Source organism: Podarcis bocagei, assembly GCF_964188305.1.
Source record: "Podarcis bocagei genome assembly, chromosome: 18".
NCBI lineage: Eukaryota > Metazoa > Chordata > Lepidosauria > Squamata > Lacertidae > Podarcis > Podarcis bocagei.
In genome coordinates, this window is record NC_138144.1 from 4,250,008 (window position 1) to 4,264,508 (window position 14,501).

Genomic DNA, 14,501 nt, shown 5'->3' on the forward strand with positions numbered 1-14,501 from the left:
CCCAGCCTTTTGTTGTGCAATGGCCAGCCACGGGTTTTCGGGAAGAGGGTCTCCGGAACCTGTTTCGGGAGGGGGTCCTCCTTTCCACCGGTGCGTATTTTTACGCACGCTTGGACCCGACACCGTTTTGTTCCGCGCTCTCTCTCCGCCTGATGTCATCCTTCCACAACGTGCCGCGGGGGGGGGGGAGAAGCGGGGGATGCTCAGCCCATTCAGAAATTCTCCTCCGCCGTACGCTCCTGCGGAGGAGGAGTGCGGAATTGCCGCCGCGGGCACAGCCGAGCGGGAGAAGCAGCCCCGGCGCTGCGGTCCACTGCGGATGCGCTCCTCGGGATGGCACCGTCGGGGAGGCGTCCGAGGGGCTCGGAGGGAGCACGTGTCGCTTGAGCTGCGGGCGAGGAGGAGGCCGAGGGCCGTGGTCTGCCGCGGCGCCGAAGGACAGAGGGAGCGCAAATCCAAACGCCGAAGGCCTTTCGACCGGACCGACCAGGTTCTCCATACTGGACCCTTTTGGGTTGTCCGAGCCTTTGCGCCTTGACGCTTTTCGGCACGGTTCGTAGTTCCGGGAGAATTGTTTCTACCCCCAATGGCCTGGGGTTTATTTACATTTTTTTAAAAAAAACAAAATAAATAAACTCAGGCGTCTCTAGAAGAGAGTCCCTCGCCTGCACCGCAGGCAATTCGGATGCGCTTAACAGCTGGGGACGCCTTGACCAGTTTGGTTCAGCTTCTACAACTACAATGGGTGCAAATATCTCCATGGGGCAGATAGAAGTCTAAGCACGGCTGCCAGCTCCCTGGGTGCCCGAGCACCCACAAATCCCCCCCAAAGGAGCCGGGCACCCACAAATATCTGAGCCAGGGTCATGCCTGCTGCATGATGGCACCCCCGGTTGTGAGGCCAAGCAGGCACTTTTGAGTCTGACAGAGCTTTCGCTTCCACCACCAAGCTGCCAAACCACCCCAGTTGTCTGAGTGAGCGACAGCCCTTTGATTCTGCAGCAAAGGTGACCTTAATTCAAGCTCCCCAAGGTTAGGAGTGGGGAATCTGGGGAGGGATGCCTGCAGATCCGGCAGAAAGAGCTCAGGGGGACGGGGCAGGCCTGCTAGGGACCCGAGGCTCGCTCAAGACCCCTGGAACACCCACCTTCTGCTAAGGAACACAACTGCCCCAGAACACGGTTGGGGGTAGGGGTGGGGGAGAAGTCCCCAAGCTATGGTTTAAAGCAGGGCATCTCAGTGCCATGGCATGCCGCAGAGGTCCACTTTGGATGTGTATTGTTCGCCCGCCCCCTCCCCCTTGCTCTTATGTCTTGGGCCTTCTGGGAATGGAGAATTCTTCCCAGTGCAGCTTGTTGGAAGATTTGGGACAGCTTAAAGCAGGACTCAGCGGACCTTTTCAGCAGGGGGCTGGTCCACTGTCCCTCAGACCTTGCAGGGGGCTGGACTATATTTTGAAAAATGGAGGAGGAACGCACTCTGCACACGCTCAGGAGCGCGTCTCGGCACCACCCGCTCACCAGCGTTGTTGGCGAGCAGCGGCCGCTCCATTGGCCTTTCCCCGCAGAGCTCCCAGGCGGCGTGCACCAGCGCTGCGGCCCGTTGTCCAAGGCCAGGTCGGTGGGTAGGCTGCGCATGTGGAGCGCTGGGCAGGCGGTGGGCAACTCGCCCTCCAGCTGCTCCAGCGCAGCCACCAAGCGCAGCAGCAGCGCCGAGCCAGGCGCCAGGCACAGGGCTAGCAGGTGTGCCAAGCTCTGGCTGAATATAATAATAATAATAATAATAATAATAATAATAATAATAATAATAATAATATATTATTTATACCCCAACCATCTGGCTGAGTTTCCCCTGCCACTCTGGGCAGCTTCCACCAAAGTATTAAAATACAGTACTCTGTTAAACATTAAAAGCTTCCCTAAAGAGGGCTGCCTTCAGATGTCTTCTAAAAGTCTGGTAGTTGTTCTTCTCTTAGACATCTGATGGGAGGGCGTTCCACACGGAGAGCGCCACCACCGAGAAGGCCCTCTGCCTGGTTCCCTGTAACTTGGCTTCTCGCAGGGAGGGAACCACCAGAAGGCCCTCGGAGCTGGACCTCAGTGTCCGGGCTGAACGATGGGGATGGAGACGCTCCTTCAGGTATACAGGACCAAGGCCGTTTAGGGCTTTCAAGGTCAGCACCAACACTTTGAATTCTGCTCGGAAACGTACTTGGAGCCAGTGTAGGTCTTTTTATGTGGTCTCGGCGGCTGCTCCCAGTCACCAGTCTAGCTGCCGCATTCTGGATTAGTCACGATGCCCATGGCACAGACCAGACCCGCTGCCCGTTCACTAACCTCTCCGTCCTTGGCCGCGCCGGGTTTACCTCAGCGCACAGGCGGCAAGGCTTCGGATTGCCTGCAGCAGCTTCCTCTAGTTTGCCAGAAGCGGCTTAGTCTTGCTGGCCACATGACCCCGAAGCTGTACGCCGGCTCCCTCGGCCAATAAAGCGAGATGAGCGCCACAACCCCAGAGTCGGTCACGACTGGACCTAATGGTCAGGGGTCACTTTACCTTTACTTAACTCTGGTGAAAACCCAGCAGTGTCAAACATTATTAATTGTGTGAGAGAAATGAGATCAGATGCCAGATGTACCTGCATTCACTCTGATCACTTGCCAAAACAGTTGCAAAAAATATATATTTGTTTTTATTGCAGCAATTTGGAGGGGAAAGATTTGATTGCAGGAAATCTGGTGTGCCAAACCAAAATGCTTTGCAAGACCTCAGCTGCTTGTTGAGTCGTTTAGTCATGTCCGACTCTTCGTGACCCCATGGACCAGAGCACGCCAGCCACTCCTGTCTTCCACTGCCTCCCGCAGTTTGGTCAAACTCATGCTGGTCGCTTCGAGAACACTGTCCCACCATCTCGTCCTCTGTCGTCCCCTTCTCTTTGTGCCCTCCATCTTTCCCAACATCAGGGTCTTTTCCAGGGAGTCTTCTCTTCTCATGAGGTGGCCAAAGTCTTGGAGCCTCAGCTTCAGGATCTGTCCTTCCAGTGAGCACTCAGGGCTGATTTCCTTCAGAATGGAGAGGTTGGATCTTCTTGCAGTCCATGGGACTCTCAAGAGTCTCCTCCAGCACCAGAATCCAAAAAGCATCCATTCTTCGGCGATTAGCCTTCTTTATGGTCCAGCTCTCACTTCCATACATCACTAGTGGGGAAACCATAGCTTTTACTATACTGACCTTTATTGGCAAGGACCTCAGTTGCTAAACTACCAAGCAACAGGTTTTTGTTTGGGTTTTAAATCCCCTCTGCCGGTTAATTGATGTCGCGGTCCTGTGTGCGCTTACCTGGGAGTAAGTCCCATGGGATTCAGCAGGACTTTTCTGCTGAGCAAAATGCACATAGCACCAGGCTCTGTGGGAAGAAACAGGTTGCAAGCTTTGCAAAAGGCGTTTGGGTTCTTGCTGGCAGTATTGGTTAGCGACAAGGAAGTTTATCCAGAGCCGAGGTGTTAGAAAGGAAAAGCAGACCTCTTTGTCCCACGGGCTGATTTAATCGGAACTAAGTCAGGGAAGAGGATACACTTTGCAGATGTTTCCGGGTGTACGGGAAGCAAGAAAACACAGGGCAAAGTCTTCCTGATTCAGGGCCAACATCGCTGGAACTGTGCTGATTCCGAGTGCCAAAGGGAGTCTGCAATATCAGCAGTGGCGTAGCGTGGGGGGTGCAGGGGGGCCCGGCCGCACCAGGCGCAACATCTGGGGGTTAGGATTAGGGGGTGCAAATCCATGGGTTAGGGGGCACAAATTACTTGCCTTGCCCCGGGTGCTGACAACCCACGCTATGCCACTGAATATCAGAGTTCTGCACCGCATCAAACATTCATCGGAAAGCCAAGCTGTTGCTGCCCCAGCCCTGACTACCGTATTTTTTGCTCTATAAGACTCACTTTTTCCCTCCTAAAAAGTAAGGGGAAATGTGTGTGCGTCTTATGGTGCGAATGCAGGCTGCGCAGCTATCCCAGAAGCCAGAACAGCAAGAGGGATTGCTGCTTTCGCTGCGCAGCGATCCTTCTTGCTGTTCTGGCTTCTGGGATTCAGAATATTTTTTTTCTTGTTTTCCTCCTACAAAAACTAGGTGCGTCTTGTGGTCTGGTGCGTCTTATAGAGCGAAAAATACAGTATGTCCTGTGTTTTTCTGTCGCCTCTGCACTGCGATCAACGCCCTCCTCTAAGCCTAGGCTGCTGCCTGCCAGAGTGCATCTATCATGTACATATATTCTCCCAGCAATGCCAGCCTCTGCCCCCACTATTCCTGTGCCAAGGCTGTCCCTGGGCAGCCACAATGCCTTGACTGTTTCCTTCCATGCTCCGAAAGAAGCAGTCTTTATTCCCGCCCAAACAGGACCCAGATGACTGCGATGGGTGAAGAGAGTCCTTCTTTGTCAAGGCTCCAATCCACGCTGGATGAGTGGGGGTTTTTTGGGAGGCTGAGGGCAGTTTTCAACGTCCTTCTCCAGAACCTCCCCAGCTTAGCAGGCGATGCCAAATCCTGAAACTGATTCAGCCTGGTGTGTAGGACGAGTTACGAGCCCGTCCACATTTCCCAGAAGAAAACTGGTTTTCTTGAAGCCTGCGAAAATAGACCAGATTCACAGATCATTTCGTAACCATCCCAGAAAGGATGGAGCTGGGAACCGTGCAAGACTTCAACTCTCATCAGTCCCAGTAGCCAGCATGGCCAGTGCTCAGAGACGATGGGAACTGGAGTACGGGAACATCTGGAAGGAGGCAGTCTGTTCTAAAACCAAAGCGTTCCAAAACCAAGCCTCATTTTCCCATAGAAAGCAATGCAAAACAGATCAGTTCCCAGACTTTTAAAAACAACTCCTAAAACGGCAATTTAACATGGGTTTTACTATTTAACGAGACCATTGATCCGTAAAATTAAAGCAATAATCAATGTGCTGTGCTACAAAATGAATAAGACAGTACATGGGACGCGGGTGGCGCTGGGGTCTAAACCACAGAGCCTAGGGCTTGCGATAGGAAGGTCAGCGGTTTGAATCCCCGCGACAGGGGGAGTTTCCATTGCTCGGTCCCTGCTCCTGCCAACCTAGCAATTTGAAAGCACGTCAAAGTACAAGTAGATAAATAGGTACCGCTACGGTGGGAAGGTAAAAGGCGTTTCCGTGTGCTGCTCTGGTTCGCCAGAAGTGGCTTAGTCATGCTGGCCACATGACCCGGAAAAACTGTCTGCGAACAAACGCTGGCTCCCGTGGCCAGTAAAGTGAGATGAGCGCCGCAAACCCAGAGTTGTCTACGACAGTGATGACGACGACAACAGCAAGAATAAGAATACAGTGGTACCTCGGGTTAAGTACTTAATTTGTTCCGGAGGTCCGTTCTTAACCTGAAACTGTTCTTAACCTGAAGCACCACTTTAGCTAATGGGGCCTCCTGCTGCCGCCGCGCCGCCGGAGCACGGTTTCTGTTCTCATCCTGAAGCAAAGTTCTTAACCCAAGGTACTATTTCTGGGTTAGCGGAGTCTGTAACCTGAAGCGTGTGTAACCTGAAGCGTATGTAACCCAAGGTACCACTGTAATAGTAGTAGTAAAGGTAAAGGGGTAAAGGGACCCCTGACCATTAGGTCCAGTCGTGGGCGACTCTGGGGTTGCGGCGCTCATCTCGCTTTACTGGCCGAGGGAGCTGGCGTACAGCTTCTGGGTCATGTGGCCAGCAAGACTAAGCCGCTTCTGGCGAACCAGAGCAGCGCATGGAAACGCCGTTTACCTTCCTGCCGGAGTGGTACCTATTTATCTACTTGCACTTTGACGTGCTTTCGAACTGCTAGGTTGGCAGGAGCAGGGACCAAGCAACGGGAACTCACCCCGTCATTGCGGGGATTCGAACTTCCGACCTTCTGGTCGGCAAGTCCTAGGCTCTGTGGTTTAACCCACAGCGCCACCCGCGTCCCACAATAATAGTAGTAGTAGTAGTAGTAGTAGTAGTAATAATAATAATAATAATAATATACCCCTTTTGGTTGGGTTGCCCCAGCCACTCTTTTCCTACAGATGACTAAGGGCCGGGTGGAATTAAGCGGGGGCTTTTGGGGGCCAAAGGACTGACAGGGAACGGATTTGGGGTGAAGGATCAACAGAAGGATTTCTCCGTGGGCTCCATGGGGCAGGAGGATCCGTCAGGCCTTCCTTCTGCACGACGCTTGGGAGCCTGAACCTCCGTCTCTGCATATAAATGAGCATATATGTAAGATTTATGCAAATTTGTGTCTGCAAGCCAGGGTGGGGACGGGCATGCCCCAAATCTTCGTAAGCCCTTAACGAAGCGGATGGAAAGCTAGAATTAATTTTGGTCGGCGCAGAGCTTTCGAGAGGGAGGTGCTTCAGGCCCCAGGGAGCTCCCTGACCCCATTATTCCCCTACTTAGGGCGGCGAACCTTTGCTTGTTATCGCTCTGCGAGGCCCGATCCGAGAGCAGCCGTGCTCTTTGCAACCCTTTGGCTGCGAACCAAGGCCTCTGGCCGTTCACACCCATTTCCTGCCAGCCTGCCACCCGTTCCAGTCCGGCCGGATATTTTTGGTGTGGCGCAAGGTATCCGTGATGCCTAGAAGGTCTCTAACACCGTGTTGGAGGCAGTAAATGTCTCTAATAACCATTTCTGGAAATCACAAGTGGGGAGAGTAGTAGTAGTAGTAGTAGTAGTAGTAGTAGTAGTAGTAGTAGTAAACACTGTTCTAAGAAGAATATCTTGGTGCGTATAGACTAAGTTTGTAAAGCTGACCTAGGAAATAATAATATTCCAAGAATATTAAAGAAGAGATGTGTAAGATGTGATGTAAAAAAGAACTTTAAGGGATAATGAGGATTGGAGGAGGGAAGTCACATTATTATTATTGTTGTTGTTGTTGTTATTATTATTATTATTATTATTATTATTATTATTAATATTTTCTTTTTCTTTCCCCCCTTTCTTTTTTGTTTTTACTTTATCATATGGGTTATTATTTGTATTATTTGTATTTCTGTTTATGTGAGTGATCAATGTTTGTTTGTTTGCGAAATAAATAGTTTTATAATAATAATAATAATAATAATAATAATAATAATAATAATAATAATAATAGTAAGGTAAAGGTAAAGGTAAAGGGACCCCTGACCATTAGTTCCAGTCGTGGCCGACTCTGGGCTTGCGGCGCTCATCTCGCTTTACTGGCCGAGGGAGCCGGCGTCCAGCTTCTGGGTCATGTGGCCAGCAGGAGTAAGCCTCTTCTGGCGAACCAGAGCAGCGCACGGAAATGCCATTTACTTTCCCGCCAGAGCGGTACCTATTTATCTACTTTCACTTTGACGTGCTTTCGAACTGCTAGGTTGGCAGGAGCAGGGACCGAGCAACAGGAGCTCACCCCGTTGCGGGGATTCGAACCGCCAACCTTCTGATCGGCAAGCCTTAGGCTCTGTGGTTTAACCCACAACGCCACCCGCATCCCTCTAGATAGGCCTCCTTTGGGCCAGATCCAGCAGCCGGGCTCTTATGAATCATACGAACATGTGGCAAAACTGAATGCCCTTTGCACCTGTGTTTATTTCTACACAGATGGACGTACAAAATAGCCAAGGCGACCTGTCTTTTCACGGCCTGCCGGCTTTGCTTTCGAGCCCTGGACCAAACCTTGTTCTTGCCCCTTAATTTTGGACTTTCCGTTGCTCGGGAGAAGCGGAACGGGTGGGAAACAGAACAAAGGAGACCGCCTGGCCCCGTTCATCCGTTCTGGTGGGAACTCCATCACCGGAGGCGGTTGCCATAGAGACGGGTAGCGTTTAGCATCCCTGCTCCTTCCCCTCCTTTCTCTCCCCCTTTCCACTGTTTTCCCAGAGGAAGGCACTGGCGTGGGGAACGAACTGCTGCTGGCATCTTTCAGCAACCAGGTAAGAGACTTCTTTGATCGAGTTGCTGAGGGGCAAGTTGTTCGCACAGCAACGTCCTTCAGAGATGAGACAAACCGGGGAGCTTGCATTTGAGGCGCCGAGTTTTAGGCCTGTCGTAAAAAAATTAGCAGCCTGTCGGCTTACGCTGCAAAGCTTTCGTTTTTGCAGAGCAACAGGGGAGCGTGTTTCTGTTCTCATCATTGTGTCGCCGGTTTTCATTCTGACGGCTTTTTGGGGTTACCTGTTTCTGAACGTTGCCGCCTTTATCCCTGTGCTGTGCACCTGGGTGGAAGGTCAGGATTGCAAATGAGCTGGGCGCGAGGTGGGCTGCAGGACAGAAAGCCATACCTGTATGATTTTTGCTGCCAGGGTGGCCATTGAAAGTGCAGGAACACTGCCCTTGTGGGGAGGTTTGGCAACCCTGCAGAGAAGAGAACTATTAGTGGGGGGACTCCAAAGGTGCTTTCTGGCACGTTCGTGATTATTTGTGCTCAGAGCAGCAGCAGGGTGGTTAAGCATCTTGTTTTCAAGACTTCAAAAGTTTCTGGGCAGGCGAACACGGCACTTCGTTCCCTACCTGGTCATGTCACCAAACCTCCTGCTGAAAAGGCTGGAACTTTTCAGATCGTCAAAAGTTCCGGTTGTTTGTTTATTTTCTCCCGCTTTCGTTCTGCGGAAGCGCGCCCCCTCCGGGCGGTGAATAACACTTGGGAAGCAGTGCAGAAAGGCGGATGGAGTGGAACGACGCATCGAAAGCGAAGGGTAAACCCCACCAGCGAATGCACAATTGTTACATCAGTGACATGTTGCAGCAGACCCCTGACATAGGCGCCAACTGCATGGGGCTGAGGACAGCTCAGCCGCCCCCCCCCTCAGTATGCAAGGATGGGCTCAGAGGGCCTTCTTGGTGGTGGCGCCTGTCCTGTGGAATGCCCTCCCACCTTCCATCTTCCAGCCCGGACACTGAAGTCCAGCTCCGAGGGCCTTCTGGCGGTTCCCTCCCTGCGAGAAGTGAGGTCACAGGGAACCAGGCAGAGGGCCTTCTCGGTGGTGGCACCCGCCCTGTGGAACGCCCTCCCACCAGGTGTCAAGGAATAAACAACTATCTGACTCTTAGAAGTCATCTGAAGGCAGCCCTGCTTAGGGAAGTTTTTAATGTTTGATGTATATTGTGTTTTTAATCTTCTGTTGGGAGCCGCCCAGAGTGGCTGGGGAAACCCAGCCAGATGGGCGGGCTATAAATAATAAACAATTATTATTGTTGTTACTATTATTAATCTGGGCCTCCCCGTGGCGGTGGCAGGCCACTCCAGGCCTCTTCGAGCCTCACGGCCATTTCCCGACGCACGTGATGTCACACGTGTGACATCATGCACACAGAATGAGCTCCCCTCAAAATGTTGGGTGGAACTCGACGCCTCTGACCCCCAAAATCCTCCAATCTGAAGGAACTCTCTCTCTGTGTGTGTGTATGTTTGTGGAGTTTATGAGCTTTAACCATAAAATCGCAGAAATGTAGAGTTGTAAGGGACCTCCAGGGGTCATCTAGCCCTGAATCCCCTGTCCTGTAACCTGAATTCGGCAGAAAACAAGCTTGCTCCGTCTTCCACGCGAAAGATTATTCGGTGCCCTGTTTTTTTTTTGGCCGCCCTGAACCTCTCACGCCAGGCTTTCCTCCTGCGTCAAGGCCACCCTCTTGCACCTGGAAAAAACTGTGCATAGATCCCTTGCCAGAGGAGCGAGAAACCCAGATCTCCCAGTGGGTATTTTAAGCTGGCAACTGCCCTCTCTCAAAACACGGTCAACGGTCAGGTGTCCAGCTGGGTCAAAACACAAGGGGGCCTGGCTGAACGTGGAACGGGGCCCAACCCTCACTGTCATCCAATTGCACTATTTTTTAATTAATCTTAAAAAAGGACCTCGTCAATGTAAACAGAAGCTTATTTCTCAGGGTTATTTCTGATGGACTATTAATAGGTTTAGCATCATTCATTCAGAACTTGAAGGCGTGCAGACACAGATCTGTTTATTTCATAACTGGACACCAGAAAAGTCCAGGTGTGCATTTTGGACTCACAGCTGTCCATGGAGGCGCAGGTCAATTCTGTGTCCAGGGCAGCTCCATCTGGTACGCAGGATGAGACCCTCCCTGCCCATGAACTGTCTGGCCAGAGTGGTGCATGCTCTGGTTATCTCCCGCTTGGACTACTGCAATGCACTCTCCGTGGGGCTACCTTTGAAGGTGACCCGGAAACAACAAGTAATCCAGAATGCAGCAGCTAGACTGGGGACTGGGAGAGAGACCATATAACACCGGTCCTGAAAGACCTACATTGACTCCCAGGACGTTTCCGAGCACAATTCAAAGTGTTGGTGCTGACCTTGAAAGCCCTAAACAGCCTCAGCCCAGTAGACCTGAAGGAGTGTCTCCACCCCCATCATTCAGCCCGGACACTGAGGTCCAGCTCCGAGGGCCTTCTGGCGGTTCCCTCACTGCGAGAAGCCAAGTTACAGGGAAGCAGGCAGAGGGCCTTCTCGGTGGTGGCGCCCGCCCTGTGGAACGCCCTCCCGCCAGATGTCAAAGAGAAAAATAACTACCAAATGTTTAGAAGACATCTGAAGGCAGCCCTGTTTAGGGAAGTTTTTAATGTTTGATTTTTTATTCTGTTTTTAATCTGTTGGGAACCACCCAAAGGACTGATAAATTGGAAGAATAGAGATATGATTCCCCTTAATCTATGGCTCAACAACGTGGAGATATTGGCAACGTGAACGGACTGCTTATAGATGCAGACTTTCTTTGGAAAAATGCAACGATAACTGGAAGGAGTTTAAGCAGACATATTAGCTTATTGGCAATTCATTATGTGTATTAGTATAATAAGAATATACACACCTGTATATTTTTCTTTCTTTTCCTGTCTCACTCTTACGTTTTTATAAATGAAATTCATATATATATTTGTATGGGTTTGGGACAACTTTGTCAGCGACATCGCTGTGAGCCAGACTAGCTTTTAAAGGCGCAGGAGGAGCATGCCTAGCTTTGCTTTCTGATAAGTTGGCAACCCAACAGAGATGAAGATGCAATGTATAGATGGTATATAACACCGGTTAACTTAGCAAAAATGTATAAAGTTAGTAACAAATGTTGGAAATTTAAGGAAAAAGAGGGAACATTTTATCACATGTGGTGGGAATGTAAAAAGGTGAAATGCTTCTGGGAGATGATATATAATGAGTTGGAAAAAATGTTGAAATATACATTTATAAAGAAACCAGAAGCATTTCTTTTGGGTATTGTTGGAAATTATATAAATAGAAAGGAATGTAAGCTTTTCTCATATGCAGTAACAGCAGCAAGAATACTATTGGCCCAAAAATGGAAGCAAGAAGAATTACCAACGATGGAAGAATGGAGGATGAAATTAATGGACTATGCAGAACTTGACAAACTAACAGGAAGGATCCGAAACCGGCGGGACCAGAGGTTTACCGAAGACTGGAGTAAATTTACGGACTATTTGAAAAGTATCTGTGATGATCAGACGACGTTTGTAGGATTGCAAGAAGTTCTGTGAGGAGTATTATGGGAAATATTGTAAAAACAGAAAAGGAGAGATGATATGATAAAAGATGGAAAGGCCATATTAAGTTAAGAAATGCATAAGAAGTGATTAAGACGGAGGATTATCAGAGGTGCTGATGGAAGTCCAGTAAGATTGTATCTGTGATAAATTGTGTGGTACGTTTTATAATTCTGTATGCTAAAATTAATATATATATATATATATATATATATATATATATATATATATATATATATATATATAAAGAGAGATTAAGATACAATGCTGGGCTTGTTCCCACCTGCCATCGTACTGCACACCGCTCATCGTTGCTCTTCTTCACTCCACAGATAAGCTCTTCGGGAAGAGGCTCCTGCAAGCCGGCCGTTACATCATGTCTCACAAATCATGGATGAAAACGGTGCCTACGGAAAACTGCGACGTCCTGATGACCCTGCCAGGTGCGTTTTGCCAAATTCGGCAGTTTCAGTTCTTTGGTTCAAAACAGTGGGACATAGCAGGCTGCCGGCTGCCAAGTCAGAACTCTGCTCCAACTAGCTCAGTTTAGCCTACACGGGCTGGCAGCAGCGGCCGTCCAGGGTTGCAGGCAGAGGATTGGGTGGCGCTGTGGCCTAAACCCCTGAGCCTCTTGGGCTTGCTGATCGGAAGGTCGGCGGTTCGAATCCCCGCGTTGGAGTGAGCTCCTGTTGCTCCGTCCCAGCTCCTGCCAACCTAGCAGTTCAAAAGCACACCAGCGCAAGTAGATAAAGAGGTACCGCTGTGGCGGGAAGGTAAACGGCATTACCATGCGCTCTGTTTTCTGTCACGGTGTCCCATTGTGCCAGAAGCAGTTTAGTCCTGCTGGCCACATAACCTAGAAAGCTGTCTGCGAACAAACACCGGCTCCCTAGCCCCGAAAGCGAGATGAGTGCTGCAACCCCATAGTCGCCTTTGACTGGACTTAGCCGTCCAGGGGTCTTTTCCCCACGGTCCTTCCCCCTCCCCCAGTGAACCCAGAGAATAGTAGGGACGGACAGCTAGGGACGGAGCCTCCACATCCAGGCACCGTCTACCTGCAAAACCTCACAGGAAAACGGGCAGGTGTAGAAACTTCCAGATCAGTTCTGCGTGCTGAAAAAGGCCGACTTTGCCAAGGCCCTGGCAGATGGGGGCTCCCTTGCCCGCCCGCCCCCCCCCCCAATTCCAGGCAGGGAAATGAAGATCGCTGCATGTTGGTTTCAGGCTCGATCGCTTGTAATCAGACACCAGGCTGGGCGAGAGGCCAGACTGTAATGCAGTATGGAGGAAAAGGAGAGAGAGAGAGATGAGTTTCTCTTCTTAAGCCTTCCGATGTGCCGCCCCCCCCCCCCATTTTGATCAGGAAGGTCCCCCGAGGGAACCTGGGAATTGCGTCACTCGCCCGATTTATTTATTTTTAATTCGTTTTGTTTCATAACGTACATAAAGCAGAGAGGGCGTGATTGTAACGACACGTGAAAGTGCAAAAAGAGGGAAACTAAAATACGAAGCAGGCACGTAAAATGCGTACAGTTGGCAGGTGCCAATAAGGGTACGGTGAGGGCACTCGCCTTATATCAAGAGGCAGAGAGTTCCAACGGACACATTCAAATAAAAACCAGTCGAAAGATCCCTAACTGGTTGATCCGAGTGTTTAAAATGAACTAACCACCGCAGCCCTGGAGTGCCTGAAATCCATATCTGACTACTCAGAGAGCCAGTGTGGTGTAGTGGTTAAGAGCGGTGGACTCGTAATCTGGTGAACCAGGTTCGATTCCTCGCTCCTCCACATGCAGCTGCTGGGTGACCTTGGGCCAGTCACACTTCTCTGAAGTCTGTCAGCCCCACTCACCCCAAAGAGTGTTTGTTGTGGGAGAAGAAGGGAAAGGAGATTGTTAGCCACTTTGAGACTCCGTAAAGTTAAAGGGACCCCTGACCATTAGGTCCAGTCGTGGCCGACTCTGGGGTTGTGGCGCTCATCTTGCTTTACTGGCCGAGGGAGCTGGCGTACGGCTTCCGGGTCATGTGGCCAGCAGGACTGAGCCGCTTCTGGCGAACCAGAGCAGCGCACGGAAACGCTGTTTACTCTCAGGTCCCTTCCAGCTCTAAAGAGTCTGTGATTTTACGAAAGTCTCTGCCCACAAAAACAGGAACAGGGGGTTTCGTGAAATCATATAATTGTAGAATTGGAAGAGACCCCAAGGATCATCTTGTCTGTGTCACACGTCCAAAAAGTGTGTTGCCAACGTGGAAAGTTTGGATAGATAAAGGTAAAGGTACCCCTGACCGTTAGGTCCAGTCGCGGACGACTCTAGGGTTGCCGCTCTCTTCTCGCTTTACTGGCCGAGGGAGCCGGTGTACAGCTTCCAGGTCATGTGGCCAGCAGGACTAAGCCGCTTCTGGCAAACCAGAGCAGCACACAGAAATGCCATTTACCTTCCCGCCAGAGCGGTACCTATTTATCTGCTTGCACTTTGACGTGCTTTCAAACTGCTAGGTTGGCAGGAGCAGGGACCGAGCAACGGGAGCTCACGCCGTCATTGCGGGGATTCGAACCGCTGACCTTCTGATCGGCAAGTCCTAGGCTCTGTGGTTTAACTCACAGCGCCACCCGAGACTCCTTAGGGCAGTGATAAAGCGGGATATCAAATCCAAACTCTTCTCCTCGTCTTCTTCTTGCTCTCCTTTTCCAAATGCCTCTCCAGACACGACCGATGACCACACGCTTCTATGGCTGCTGAACCACATCCGGCTGGGTATCCCGGAGCTCATCATTCAGATACGTCACCATAAACACACCCGGGTCTACGCCTTCTTCGTCACAGCGACTTACGAAAGGCAGGTCCCGACTCCGGTGGGCGGCAGGTTTGGGGCGTGCGGCCGTGTGGTGGGCCGGCGGGAAGCGAGGAGGGTCTTTCTTCCTCGCCGGACGACCCTCCTTTCCCTGCCTTTTAAAACCATGTCAGAATTATAAG

At 50.8% G+C, this 14,501-nt stretch overlaps 1 protein-coding gene across 3 annotated transcripts in view; it reads left to right on the forward strand.

Moving 5' to 3' along the window:
* The window catches only part of ANO8 (anoctamin 8), a 42,919-nt gene that overhangs the window by 857 nt on the left and 27,561 nt on the right, over nt 1–14,501 (forward strand). For 2 of the 3 annotated variants that reach the window (XM_081177626.1, XM_081177627.1), the window contains exons 2-3: nt 11,859–11,969; nt 14,232–14,364. In XM_081177626.1, the coding sequence (XP_081033752.1) occupies nt 11,859–11,969; nt 14,232–14,364 (244 nt within the window). Of the gene's footprint in view, nt 1–7,837; nt 7,940–11,858; nt 11,970–14,231; nt 14,365–14,501 lie in introns of those variants that run through there. The other variant, XM_081177628.1, reaches the window with a different exon arrangement.